Source organism: Cyprinodon variegatus, unplaced genomic scaffold (assembly GCF_000732505.1).
Source record: "Cyprinodon variegatus isolate N-32 unplaced genomic scaffold, C_variegatus-1.0 Scaffold774, whole genome shotgun sequence".
NCBI lineage: Eukaryota > Metazoa > Chordata > Actinopteri > Cyprinodontiformes > Cyprinodontidae > Cyprinodon > Cyprinodon variegatus.
This window is the reverse complement of record NW_015151227.1, coordinates 339938-354701: the sequence shown is the minus strand read 5'-3', so window position 1 is coordinate 354701 and position 14764 is coordinate 339938. Positions and strand designations below refer to the sequence as shown.

The 14764-nt window shown below is 39.0% G+C and overlaps 1 protein-coding gene across 5 annotated transcripts in view; it reads left to right on the top strand.

Annotated features, from left to right (window-relative positions):
• The window catches only part of nsd1 (nuclear receptor binding SET domain protein 1), a 42325-nt gene extending 27567 nt beyond the window's left edge, over positions 1-14758 (top strand). For all 5 annotated transcript variants that reach the window (XM_015396070.1, XM_015396069.1, XM_015396071.1 and 2 more), the window contains 12 exons: positions 2203-2403; positions 2483-2662; positions 4867-5023; positions 6256-6461; positions 6551-6663; positions 8182-8328; positions 8506-8628; positions 8714-8830; positions 11549-11690; positions 11831-11937; positions 12019-12220; positions 12930-14758. In XM_015396070.1, coding sequence (XP_015251556.1) covers positions 2203-2403; positions 2483-2662; positions 4867-5023; positions 6256-6461; positions 6551-6663; positions 8182-8328; positions 8506-8628; positions 8714-8830; positions 11549-11690; positions 11831-11937; positions 12019-12220; positions 12930-13591 — 2357 coding nt within the window. In that variant the 3' untranslated portion in view covers positions 13592-14758. The remainder of the gene's footprint in view (positions 1-2202; positions 2404-2482; positions 2663-4866; positions 5024-6255; positions 6462-6550; positions 6664-8181; positions 8329-8505; positions 8629-8713; positions 8831-11548; positions 11691-11830; positions 11938-12018; positions 12221-12929) is intronic.
• Positions 14759-14764: the final 6 nt, after the last annotated feature.

Here is a 14764-nt window from a genome sequence, read left to right as displayed (position 1 = left end):
GTTATTCTATTCAGAAACACTTTTTGTTATATTGAGTGAAATGGTCCCTCCATCCTGAGGGTGGTCAGTACGTGACGTATTCAGAAAAAGGAATGTAACAAATCAGACTTCTGTGGGAGCTGAAAGCCTCTAAAAACTATGACCAATCTCTGCCATTTGGTTGGAATGGAAAAAAACAATCATATGCATTCATCTCTGTCCCTCCACAACCGCGTGAATTCTCATGGTTCAGCCGTTGCCAGAATTATTAACAACATGCCTTCCCAAAACTCGTGATGTTAGTATTCCTAAAAGTAACATGCTAAAACTTGTATGGTTATTATTGCTAATCCTAGCATGATACCCTGAAGGCCACAATAATAATATATTTTTTATAGCCAAATCAGACATAAGGTAATTAGGCTGAAGTCCAAAATATATTGAAAGAAATCGCTGAGTCGATTTTGCTTTGCCAAGTTCTGCTGTGAGATGCGTGTTTCCACTGCTCTGAACTTCCACATCAATACGTTTTACACCATATTTTTCTCCTGTTTACATTTGATCTCTACTGCACTTTATGAAATAGAAATGTTCATTTCACTGCTAAGCTGCTCCTCATTTACTGTGTGAAAGCTGTGTATACAAAGCTCTGTGTTTACAAGTTGACAGTAAAAGTCGTCTAAGTTTGAGTTTGCAGGGGAGGCGTAGCCTTGACCAGAGGGTGGAAGGGGAGTGCCGCTTTCCAATCTTGCTTGTTCTCCAACAACACCAACCATAGTTTTAAAGTCGTAGGGAAGTCATATTTAAATTCTTATGCAGGCGAGTTAGTTATACGTCAGGTTGTACACCTAAATTTGTCCAATCATATATCAACGGTCATCTGCCAATCAAATTTTTTCGGTCATAGTATCTTGATTCATATGTCGCAGCTAATATACGCAACGGTTGAAATAAGAATCATTCACTTTACCATTGAGTTCCGTCCCAGTGTTCACGGGGATGAAAGCTGAGTCTTCGGCAGGTGTAGAGCTAACAGAACTGGCAGCGTTGCGAGGCAAGGGCTCAAACATGTACGGCTGTAAGCCTTCTACACCAAACCAAGCTTCTGCCGCCCTGGTGTCCTCTTCCAAAACAACTTCGTCCCCGCTTTCCTCCTCTAAATAAAAAAATCATGAAAGAGGAGACTGATCCACGGCCCCCGACACAAAACTCTCCTCCTCTTGCATGTTTCTGCTGTCCATAGTGTTCCTTGACAGTGTCGTTTCTAAGTCACCAGTTTAGTGCTACTTGGTCCCAATGTAATTTCCCATTGGGAACCTACTAGCACTAAGTTGCTAACTGGTTAGCAAGATGCTTCCGACAAACCGGCCACAACTAAACACATCCCTTGCTTGCAAATCTTCTGCCACAACAATCCTGCCCTCTTGATAAACAACCAATCACATTCACTTTATTCCCTCATGTAAAGTCGTGCACCACTGGGGAGAATTCCGAAATGCAAAAGTTGGAACAGCCGTTTCCCTACGACTTTAAGGTGGTAAGAAAGTCAAACATCACCTTTCGGTTAGCCAAACTACAAGTGCAGGAGATGTCAAGTCACTTGTTGCCATGGTGAGTTCTGGCTTTTTTGAGCAACAGGGCACCGGACACAGCATTGAGAGTAACTTAGGCTTAAAAATGGTCAATGTGTGAAAACTGTATGTCAGCTCAGAAATGTTCTTGAATCTGACCCTCTGGGGGTCACAGACTCCAATTTGATCCACGGTGCTTTATGAGATGAATGTTGCAGCTTAAATAGACATGATGGTGGGTATTCACACTCCCCTCTGGGCTTATTTTACAGAAACTACAGTCTCCCATTAAACTGCTAGATAAGTAAAACTATACAAAACTGAAGCTGCTTTAGACATTTCAGTGACGATTATTAGGGATGAAAGTAGATTCAATCAACAGTTTTTTTAAATATTTTACAGGCACAGGGTGAAAATCTAGTGTGACATTACGATAAAGGAAAATAATAATTAGCTGAATAGATGAACAGGGGTTTTATAAAAAAAAAAAAAAAAAAAAAAACATTTAAAGGCATAAAAAAAATTTGCTTAAAGAATATCAGGATTGTCGTAGTCTTTGTGATCAGTTTTCCTGAGCTGATGGGTTGGCCTGTAATCCCATTGGAATTTGATGTTAAAAGAAAAAAAGAAAAACTTTATCCATTCTGCTCAGGGATCCACACCTGCTTTGTGTGTAAGAAGCGCAGCGAAGATGTGCGTCGCTGCATGATTCCTGTGTGTGGGAAGTTTTACCACGGAGAGTGTATTGCAAACTACGCCCCGACCGCGCCAGTGAACCGAAGTTTCCGCTGCTCCATCCACGTCTGCCTCACCTGCTTCATCACCAGCCCCAACAGCTCGTCCATCTCCAAAGGTAAGCAAAGAATGAGGCGTGGCTGACATGCAGGCCGCGGCCCCGCGCTGACCGCCTGTGCTCTGGTGCATCTCTGCAGGTCGCCTGGTGCGATGTGTTCGCTGCCCAGTGGCCTATCACGCCACAGATCTGTGCATGGCGGCGGGAAGCGTTGTGCTTTCCAATAACAGCATCATCTGCCCCAACCATTTCACCCCCCGCCGAGGCGTCAAGAACCACGAACATGTCAATGTCAGCTGGTGCTTTGTGTGCACTGAAGGTACAATCTCTTTACATTGTTTCATTCTTCTTACATTTATTTTTTCATATATTATCTCATAACTATTTATTTAAATTGAAATAGAATCTTATTTTACTTTATTAATTTTCAAAAACTCCATGCCACTCTATCAATGAATGAGTAAAGTTTAGTGAACTGTTCTGTCATAAGATGTTTATCATTCTTTATTTAGTTTTTTGCATTTAATTTTTTTGGTCACTCATATATTCCATTATTTTATTATTATAAACTTTTTGGTTTTTGGCTTAGTTTGTGGTAATTTCATAAAAAGCTTTTTTCTTCTCTTTTTACATCTTTTTAATTTGTTTTGTCCCGTTGTTCTGTAATGACAAATTTTCTGTAATGACATTCTATTTTTACTTTTTGGTCAAAACTTAAGGTTAAGGTAGAGTTGAAACATGAATGATATGGATAAATAGCTGTAAGGCCCCTTTTTTTCCCGATTCAGGAAGTGGAACAATGTTACAACAATGTAATTAGCACTGTGATAAGTTCATTTCAATTATTTAACCAGAAACACTTTAACACGTAAAATAAATGTATGCAATTAATTGTATCTTCATATATACATACTGAAATCCCAAGTAGGAACCTTAATCTGACACACGTAGAATCACAGGGGTTGCTCCACTTATACAAGTGGTATACAAGTTTGAAACCATGCCTCGATATAGTGTTCAAACTTGCACCCCTTCGCTTCAAACTTGTCGACCAGGCGCTCAACTCACAAACTGGTGTGCTTCTTCATTTCATTGTTGCACACGCTTAGCACAATCCTTAATTCTCTGCACTCATTGTTTAACTATATGTAAATGAACCACACCAACCAGCCAATTAAAGACAGTTCTTTTTGCACTAAATGCTCAATAATGAATAGCAATTGTTAAAAAAATGCTTTATGCAGAGCTGAACTGTCATAATTCGGTCAGCATTAGAAACTTTGCTTCTTTTTACAGCAAATATTGCATGCCTTGTTGCTTTAATTATTTTACCATTTTTCATTTCATTCCATTTGTGGAACACATCATGCTACAATAATTGTTCACACTTCTATAGAGGAGTTTTTCAAAGAATATTTTATTAGAGGTTTCTAAATAAAACTAAATGACTTTTAACCAATCCGATGGTTGAATCACCTTAATGATGTCGTAAAGCGGAACAGATGGACCCAGTATTCAAGCTGAGACAGCCAGTAGGAAAGTTCAAAACGTTAGCCAGCTATCAGAGCAGATCATGACAATCTATTAAATAGTAGAAATCTTTGTGCTATTTGTCCTCATATGATTATTACATAACTGAGAAACAAAAGAGTTTTTGAATTGAAAAGTTTATTTTGTCGATTTATACGTTTTCCAATTAAACTTGTGATTAATTAATTACGGACCCTGTTATTAACTCAAAAGCACATTTTAATTACATCCCACTACCAGTAATAATAATAATAAAAAACGTTATTTTTTTTCTTCTTTTCTTTCTTCTTGGTTTAACTTGTTTTGTAGTGCGCTGCTAGAGAATGATTGGTGGTGTTTCTCTTGTTTTTTGGGGATTTTTTTTGTCCTTGTACTGATTTTAACACATTTTACCAGTTGCTTTGTTTCTAATGTACAGCGCAATAAAATGACCCAAATTATTTTATTATTCAAAATGATGCCATCTGAAGGTCTATATCATGCAAAATCAACTTTTTAAGCTTTTGTCTATGTTATAATGCTAATTCTTTATTAGACTCATGCACAAGCTGGTACTTAGATTTATTCTGCATGTCTGAGTGATCCTCATGAATTCTGCTGAATTCTGCAGCAGCCCCTCCCGTCCTGGAAAATAAGCGGCCATCGCTGTCCTAGCTCAGACATTGTTTATCCTCTGGCTCAGTAAAAAACATGCCCACTTTATCAGGTCAAGGAGCAGGGATGTGAGGCAGGGCGAGATCATTTCTGAGCAAAGTTGAGACAAACTGGCTCCCTATGACCTAATCTGCACGGTGACCGTAAAAATGTTTTAAGCTAATGTCTAAGTAATGTTGTCACATGGAAGACTTTTAAAAGTGGAACCTTTAATGTCTCTCCTCAGAAGCTATTTGTTGTTTTTTTACAGTATGTGCTGTGTGAGTTTAATATATAAACCTTATCAATCTCTAAACAGAAAGGTGTTTAAAAAGGCTGTTTTTTCTCTCCACCCATCAGGAGGAAGCCTTCTGTGCTGTGAGTCATGTCCAGCCGCATTTCACAGAGAGTGTTTGAACATTGAGATGCCCAAGGGCAGCTGGTACTGCAACGACTGTAAGGCCGGGAAAAGGCCTCGCTACAAGGACATCCTGTGGGTGAAGGTCGGCCGCTACAGGTTAGTGACAGGACTCAAAGCTTCTGAAACCTGATCATGTGGTTTTAACAGCTTTGGACCAACAATTGCTGCCTGTGGTTATATTTCTTAAAGTTTTTTTTGTTTTTTTTCAACAAAGTTATTTACTAGAACTTGTGTGGATACACCCACTTTTTTAGGTTGCTTGAATTAAACAGTAAAACAGATGCAAAATAAAAGCAGAATGAAATCAATTAATGATAAAAAAAAAAAAGATAAAAGCAGGTAGTAGAGCAAATAAAACAACTGGACCACAAACCTAAACTAATGATTTGTCAGTTGACAGTTTAAGTGAGTACTTCTAACAGGATGAAACACCAAGTTACAAAACTCAAATAACGTCAAACTGGTTTCTGGCACGTAAACAATGTTTCACGGTCGTCCAGTAGGCTCTACTTTCCCCAGATCTAACTCCAGATGAGCATCTTTGAGATATAAAGGTACAGGGGGTTCACATCATAGATCTGACAGCATGATACTATAATTTTAATATGTACTGAATATCTCATCAATAAGGACACCTTTGCAAATGGTAAATTAAGGCAGCAAAATAGTGACCCGAAAAGAGAGTTAAAACATGACTTAGACCTATGCTTTCTGGACATTTTCATTTCTTAAAATTCAGCAGTGATCAAATGTAAACAGTGTGGGCGACAAAAAAATATGTTGCAAAATAATGCATTGATATGGAAGTTCAGGGCATTAAAACTAACATGTAATTAGTTACTTCGTTGGCTTTTGAGTGTTTCTTTTATAGCAAACTTTTGCAACATTTATTTTGTTGCCGTGAAGACATAGTCAATCTATTCCAAGCATTTTATACTGCAGATGATAAAAGATCCATACTATTGGCTTACTTGAAACTGGAAATGTATTTAACTTGGCTTGATTATTCAGGCATGCAGGATGTAGTGTTCAGTCACCAGTAGATATTTAACTCTTTTACCAGTTTAGTCTAATGATTCTTACTTACTGCTCTTATAGACCTCAAACTCTAAAGTGATATTAAGCTGAGCTTGTGCTTAAAATTATTTATTTATTTTGTTTTTGGTTTAAGGTTTAGTTTACAATAGCAATATTTTCAGCTTTGTTAAATAAGGTGTTTTCTTGTATTGGCTGTAATGTATTGAATAAAATGAAGAACACAACATAAAGCAAACAAATTTCAGAGTTTTATTTAATGTTCTGCCCCTCATGTGATTTTTTCACCTTAGGTGGTGGCCTGCGGAGGTTAGCCATCCTAAAACCATCCCGGATAACATCCAGCGGATGAGGCACGATGTGGGGGAATTTCCAGTCCATTTCTTTGGCTCCAACGACTACCTGTGGACCTACCAGGCCAGGGTGTTCCCATACATGGATGTTGACGCAAACAGCAAAGAAAAGATGGGAAAGGGTGTTGATGCAACATACAAGAAAGGTGGGAATGCTTTTTGTGCAGATTCTGAAACACATGACTTATTCAGCATTTATAATTGTTGAATTTGTAACGTTGATTTTCATTTTCAGCTTTGGAGGAGGCAGCTGTGCGATTCCGTGAACTGCAGACAGAAAAGGAACTTCGGCAACTTCAAGAGGACAAGAAGAATTACAGAAAACCGCCACCTTACAAACACATTAAGGTCAGAAAAATACTTGTGTTTAAGTCTGCAGAGGACATCAACAGCACTGTTATAACAAAGTATGAGATCCAAAATGGTGTAAAAATATCAGTTTTATTGCACTGTAGTATTCAATCCCCAATATTTCTTTTATGAAATAAAATGAAAGTTATGATCGGAACAGTGCAGGATACCTTTAGCTGGCTCGTTAGTCAAACTATCTGCTCAGGTTGCCACTCTGCAGTTCGAACTTGACATGTGTCATTTTAAAACGGTTTCCTTCATAAAAGCAACTGAACTCCTTCAACTTTGACATCATCACTTTGTTTTTTTCTTTTTTGTCTTTTTTTTTTTGGTACCCAGAATATTTCCAAAATTCAAATCTGTTTTTCTTACAATTAAATGGAACTTGGAGTATCCTCCTTTCAGCCAGCTGACAGCAACAAGTGGGGGCAGGCAAGCACTGTTTAACAATGGTCCATAAAACATTTATATGTATTTTTTTTATAAAGCAACAGTACTATTTTTGCTAAAATGCATACCCCTGTTTTCATGAAAGAATATAAAAAATGATTTAAGCAGCAAACAGCTGGCTTAAAAAAATGTAACATATGGCTAATTAACTAGTAGCTAATCTGCTAAATAGATGTTTTATACATAACTTACCTATAGCCTCATTAAAACATTGAAAGTTACTCACCATTACAGCCTTTTTTATATGTTAACACTAGGCTAGAGTTGTGTTAGCGTGATAATGTATGCTATTTCTTTGTAACTATGCCAATTTTTGGCAACAATGTGTGTAATTCAATTCAAATTAGTTTCAAAAATACTTTATAATTTCCAAAAGGAAATCAAATAACTGTTAAGTAACTAATTTTGTGGTGCGCTACTTATCTTTTCGGCTTAGCCCCTTACTCTTTTTTTATACCGGTTCTTTGCTACCTCTTTTTCTTTTAGCATGCTAATCGAATGTTAACGTGAGGCTAAGTGCTTCTGCTGTGCTACTAATTATCTTACATGTGCTATGCTACCATATGCTATTTTATTTCTACTGTTTTTGTATGCTAACTTTTACCAATACTTTTTTTTTTTTTGCATGCCAAGTCATATAATGTATAAAATCTAATTGCAGTAGATATAAAACAAATATATACTTAAATGAATCTTATGCTGTTTTTGCATGCAAATGTTAATGCTGTTAATCTTTAGGGATGCTAAGGCTAAACTAGTGAATGCAACTGATCTGTTATTACTTATTTTGTGGATTAGGCAAATATGTAATAGTAAATAAATGAAACACTGTTGTCTTTATCTTGGCAAATTTACCTAAAATAACAATCCAGATAATGAATGTTATGTAAAGAATCTAAAGACAGAAGGTCTTTCCTTTTTGATCTACTGAATTCAGGTATTTGAACAATAGCATTAGAGAACCACGGGTAATTGATCATGAGCATGTTAGCAAAGAAAAGATCACTAACTAGATAAGTGTCTTAAGAGCTTTTGTGACTAACATTAGACATCTGACTTGTGAAGGTGAATCGTCCAATTGGAAAAGTTCAGATCTTAACTGCCGACCTATCAGAGATCCCACGATGCAACTGCAAGGCGACGGATGAGAGTCCGTGTGGGATGGACTCGGAGTGCATTAACCGCATGTTGCTGTACGAGTGCCATCCTCAGGTACCACACCAACATCAGACCTTTATTTTCAAAACAGTATTCCTCTTAAAATCAAAAGAATGAGTGTGACTTTGCATATAATAATACAGCCCTGATCAATGTAATTTCTGTTTTGATATTTTAAATAAAAAAAAAAAAGACTTAAAAAGATATAAAAAAGTTTAACCCAACTTTTAGGTTTGCCCAGCCGGTGAGAGGTGCCTCAATCAGGCCTTCACCAAGCGTCAGTACAGCCAGGTGGAGATCTTCAGGACGCTTTCTCGTGGTTGGGGGCTCCGCTGTGTCCACGATATTAAAAAGGTAGGTTTAGTTCATTTATTGAGGCTGTTCATGACTATTTACACCAGTTAGTTAGTAATAAATCTTGACCTCTTCTTTCTATCAGGGTCAGTTTGTGACGGAATACGTTGGGGAGGTGATTGGCGAAGAGGAGTGCAGGTCAAGGATCAGACACGCCCAGGAGAATGACATTTGTAACTTCTACATGTTAACTCTGGACAAGGTACACTTTATGACACAAATTAACACTAATACTAATGATAATGTATTGCTTACCTTCCAGGCTTAATAAACAATAAAAGAGATGATCATGAGCTTTTAGTAAGATTAATCACTTACAACAAGGAGCAAACCCTGAAATAAGTGCAGTTAAAACTGAAAAAGGTGGTGGATTTTTATAAACCAAACATTAAAGTTTAGTTTTGATGTCTATGTAGTTTACCATACGTCAAAATTTGGTTTGATCTGACAACATTACCTGGTTAACTAGCCAAAGTAAGATAGGGCTGTTCCTTATTCAGCAGGGGGATGCATGGATTTAGTCCAGGACATTGCAGTGTTACCAATGTGGCCATTGGATCATCCTCTTTAGAAACTGTATTAATTTCTGTTGATGTAAACATCACCCTCCATTGTGTTTGTGGGACTGAGGGTTTGTGCATCCATATGATCCAGAGGTTAGCCCCTGGTAGGGTTTCCCATGACAAATTGGCCTCAGAGGAGGGATCAGACTTGGAGCAATTCAAGATTTCTATCGAAATGGCCTACAAGAAGACATGGGGAACCCTGATTAGTTTGATCATGACACCTTCTTGGGAGCTCGCCTGTGAGCGCCTGCTGACTGAACTTTGGCTTCTGAGATCCAGTTCAAAGGAGTTACAGGAAACCCCTTTTTTAAAGGGCCATCAGATGCAGAGAGGTTCCATCCAAGTTAGGTGGTTTCCTTTGCTTAATTCCTAGTGACACAATCTGGCTTTAGGGAAATGGAATGGCACCTCATTGGCAGGTTAAGAGCTTAAGCTCTAGTGTAAGGTTGAATGGTTCCAGCTAAAAGTATTTGGACTCCTGGAGGGGATCCGACCCAAGTAGAGGGTGTCGGGTTCAACTACACTTTCCCAGAGGGACGATTCTGCCTATATTCTGTGCTTATTCATCGCTTCCAAAAAGTAGCTTGAAGATTATTACTGCCTCTCCCAGTGACTCACTGAGGACTCGCTGATGGACAAACTCTGTCTAAGATATAATGAATTTCAAGATACTTTTCATAAGAATCTTTTATCATGGTGTAAGAGTTACTTGAAATGGGGTTTTATATACATGGACTCATCTGTTTGCTTCCTCATGTGACATTGGTTTAGGTGATGTCAAGAGAGAAACCTTGACAGCGAGCACACACAAACACACGAAAAAATATGGATATCCTTTTGTGTTTGATGCTAACGTTTGACCAGCAGAGCGACATATTATGTAAGATAAAATTAAACCAACAAAAAACATGAATTAACTCTTTGGACCCTCAGTAAACTCTTTTTTTACTATCTCATTTCCCCCTTTCCCCATTTGTTATAAAGACGGAAGTTGATGCGACTTTCGTACTAGTCTTATCGTTCCACCCTGATGAGATTCGTTACCTCATTGCTATTCATCTTTCACATCCACTGGAAACAGAAATGTAGTGCAATCCAACAGCAAGCAGCTCAGAGTTCAGGATTTTACCATGCAATGCCCTGGTGCTCCTGGGAAATGTTGTCTTCCTTCGTGCAAAACAATATAGATGTTCTCCACTGGGGGGACCCTAAATTGACCAAAACTAAAAGTTCTGCTTTGAGAACATCAAAGTATTTTTGAATTGAAAAGCCACAATCTTTAGATGAGCCCATTCAAAAGCTGACAGAGTCACTAGATATGGACGGTGGCTGGAATAACGGATTCAAAATTCACCACATACAGAATATGACTGCAGCTATTGCATGATTGGCCACCAAAGTAACCTGACCTACATATGACCAGATGGAACCATATAATAAAGCAATAAGTGGCCAGACGGTCTCTGCTGTTGAACTAAGCCTTAGCTAATATCTCTTCAACAACTCTTACGAGTTGTTTTATTTTTCTAATGCTGGATACATTTAGACAAAGGTGAATCATTCAGGTAACCTGCTACATGATGGAACTTTACCAAGCACGTAGATGACTGTGAATGGTACATGGTCTGTTCTTAAATATCACCTATTTAGGTCAGTTTGTTTGCCAATAAAGTGCACAGATACAGACGTTTGTTTATTAGCTTCTATTTCTCTATGTTAAGCTGTATTAAACTATGGCTGTATATTAGCCTTAGATATGTTCATGCCTCCTTAAATGTTTGAGAAATAACCAGTGTTGGCCACATTACTTTGAAAAAGTAATTAGTTATAGTTACTAGTTACTTCCCCCAAAAAGTAACTGAGTTACAAACTGAGTTACTCCACAATAAAAGTAACTAGTTACAAGTAAAAGTAACTATTGCGTTACTTTTGCGCTTCTCTCCCCCGTTACCCTCACCACCCGGCCCCCACCTTGTCGCTGTGTGTTTCAAAAGCCAGCTGAATAGACAAAGACAAGAACCTGCAGAGAGTTTTGCATTTATTGCAACTCAACGTAAATGATATCAGGAAGGGCCTATAAACCCCATCAGATACGTTAGTAACGCTGTTACTTTCAACGCCGTTACTCCCATCACTGAAAATAACCAGCCCACACTATATAAGGTAATACTTGCCAGGCTGTACGCGCAGCTTCCTGATGACATGGTCTATAAATGGGTCTATATGTTGTTTGTGTTTTTTTTGAAGGAGAGCAACTCAAAAGTAAGAGTTTTTTTCTTTAGTCAAAGAACATGGAGTTTCTGAAATGGGTAAAACAAAAGATTTTCTACAGCTGCAATGTTTGTGTGCTTTAGGACCGAATAATCGATGCCGGACCAAAGGGAAACGAGGCTCGCTTCATGAACCATAGCTGCCAGCCGAACTGTGAGACACAGAAGTGGACAGTTAGCGGGGACACAAGGGTGGGACTGTTTGCTCTGGTCGACATCACTGCAGGTTCACCTCTTTATTTCACTTCTAAAATTAGTAAAATGGAAATTGAAGAATCAACATTTAAAATAAAGATGTACGGTATATTTAATGCCCTGTAGAGGTTTCAGTGTAAGTTTGACATGTTTGATTTATTTATTCTACAGGCACAGAACTCACCTTCAACTATAACCTGGAGTGCCTGGGGAATGGGAAGACTGTGTGTAAATGCGGATCCCCAAATTGTAGCGGCTTTCTGGGAGTCAGGCCAAAGGTGAGTAACCAGAGGGGAAATGTGGTAGCTTCCTATAATATGTGCAGAAATACATGTGAATCCACTATGCTCTCCACACAGAACAACCCTCCATCTGAAGACAAAGGCCGAAAGCTGAGGAGGAGAGGCTATGGCAAGAGGAAGAAGAAGGCTGTGTTGACCAAAGAGAGGGAGGATGAGTGTTTCAGCTGTGGAGACGGAGGCCAGATGGTTTCCTGCAAGAAGCCAGGATGTCCCAAAGTCTACCATGCAGACTGCTTAAACCTCACCAAGAGGCCTGCAGGTCAGTCACTTCAGGCTTCTACAAGCAAATCAGTCCCAACAACTCATACCAGTTGTTGAGCACGATGGTGGAAGAGTGGTGATAGGAGCTAGTTTTGGAAACAGCATCAAACTTACAACACAAAGGCTGAAGAAACAAGAAAATCTTTTGTACTGGTCCTGTCAAAGTCCAAACCTCTGCTTTTCTGATGCACTGTGATTGCCCCCCTTAGTAGAGCCGTGCACAACGCAACATCTTCAAACAGCAATAACATTAAACAGTATCGTATCCATTTTATCTTTCCCAAAATTCCACTATTTCCATTTTTATTTTAAGATTCAAAATGTTTCATATATATATAAAACAATCTGATTTTAGCAGAACATTACATACTTTTGCAACATATGTAAACGTATTTACTCACAATTTTATATAGAACAAAAACATTCTTTATATGGTATCCTTAAAAGTCCTGAACATAAAAGTGTCTCATAAAGAAACATAAAGGCCATAAACTAATGCTTTGCTCACATTTCCTAATAAATAGTTTTTTTTTTTACTTCTTCCAACTCTCAGAGGTATATAGAACCCAAATAAGCAAATCCTATGAGAGTTTATATTTTCTAATAAATTCCATTTTATTATCTGAATTCTGCATTTAGCAGAAAATCCTAGAGCATTGGTGTTTTTTGAAAAGTGAGAGCTTGTTTTTCTTGTCTGTTTCTAAAAGGTCGTTGGGAATGTCCCTGGCATCAGTGCGACATATGCGGGAAGGAGGCGGCGTCTTTCTGCGAGATGTGTCCCAGTTCCTACTGCTCCAAGCATCGCGAAGGGCTGCTCTTCATCTCCAAACTGGACGGGAAACTGTGCTGCAGTGAGCATGACCCCTGTGGTCCGGAGCCGCTGGAGCCGGGGGAGATCCGGGAGTATCAGCCTGAACCGGGCGCCCTCACCTTGGGGCTGGGCATGGCCGTCATTCCCTCCAATCCCGCCAACAACGCCAGCCGCCTCAGCCGGACTGACAGCACCGGTGGCAGAGACGTGAAGGAGGCCAGTGAGAGTCCGGAGGCGTTTTCTTCCTTTTCCATCCCGGTGCCCATCACCATCCCCGTCGTAGGTGCCGGCACCTCGCCGTCTAACAGCAGCTCCGACGCTCCCAGCAGCCCGCATGTGCTGGACCTCCCACACTACTCTCCCATCTCCTCCTACGAAGAGGAGAGGGACGTCCTGGAGGAAGACGAGGAGGAGCTGCTGGCAGAGGAAGAGGAGGAGGAAGATGGGCTAGTGGATGAAGGGGAACTAAGCAGGGACTCTCAGGTGGAAGATGACGAGGACGTAGGGCTGGAATACCTGGAGCTCAAAGACGAAGAGGAAGATGACGAGGACGACTGATGTGCACAGAGATATTTATATTCATGACTCCGAGTCACTACAGCACTTGAAGCTTGATGATCCATTGGATTATTTAGAGGATTTTAGGGCGAAGTAAAATCAGAAAAGTATAAATGAATTGACAACCTATAAATAATAAAGTTAAAAACAGAAACACTATATAGATTTATAGGTAAAGTATCGTATATCCATCATCCTCACAGTTATGAAGTTCTGTCCTATTGATCCCCCTCTTACCTCATTATATCACACTTGCACCTTCATACCAGAGATTTTGAAAAGATGATCTGTGAGGACTCCAGAATCTCTAAAACATCTTTAATCAAAGTGTTTTTGATCTATTTTTTATTTTTATCCAGATCACCTGCTGCTTTTTAGTCCTTGTTTAAGGATTATTTTAGGTTTCATACACGCCAGAGAGACGAGACAGTCGACCTCTTCATTTTTTAGCTTGTACAGCCTAAATTCACAGCTGCTCCCTGTTCCGAATCAAGAAGTCTCCATTAATTAACACTTGGACTGTTTGCATTCTTTTTTTGTAGAGGAAAAACTTTATCTCCTCAACATGGCTTCACATCTCTGCTGGACCAAACGTCATCGTTGTGGACTTCTTGGGAAATAACTGCTGCCAAAACCTCCAAAAAAAAGGAGATCATGTCAAGAGTTTTAAACACTGGAGTTTCTACAACCATCAAATCTCCTTTCTTTTCCACTCCGTAGCCCGTTGGTGCTTCATGACGGAGTGAGATTACACCAGATGGTCGGCTGCCAGCCAGATAGCGCTGGCTTTGTCTTGTTGGTTTAAAAATAATAATGCATCAAGTTGATATAATTCCGTTTTTAATAGGTTTATATTGTGTCAGACTGCATTTGACCATTTCATGCCAAAAGTACATAACCGAGAACTTGAATTCAATAACGTTAGTCATGAAATTTTATTTTAAATCACAAAGTATTTAACACTTGAACTTTTAAACATTTTGTTACCCGACAACCACAAACCTCTGTGTATTTTATTTGGATTTTATGTTATAAACCAACACAACAAAAGGCATATTTATGGCGGTGAAGAGCGAGAACGAATGGTTTTCAAAACGCTGTAGCTTTTGTTTGTATTTGGACAGTACTAAAAAGCATCCCCTCAGCATGATGCTGCCACCACCATATGTCACA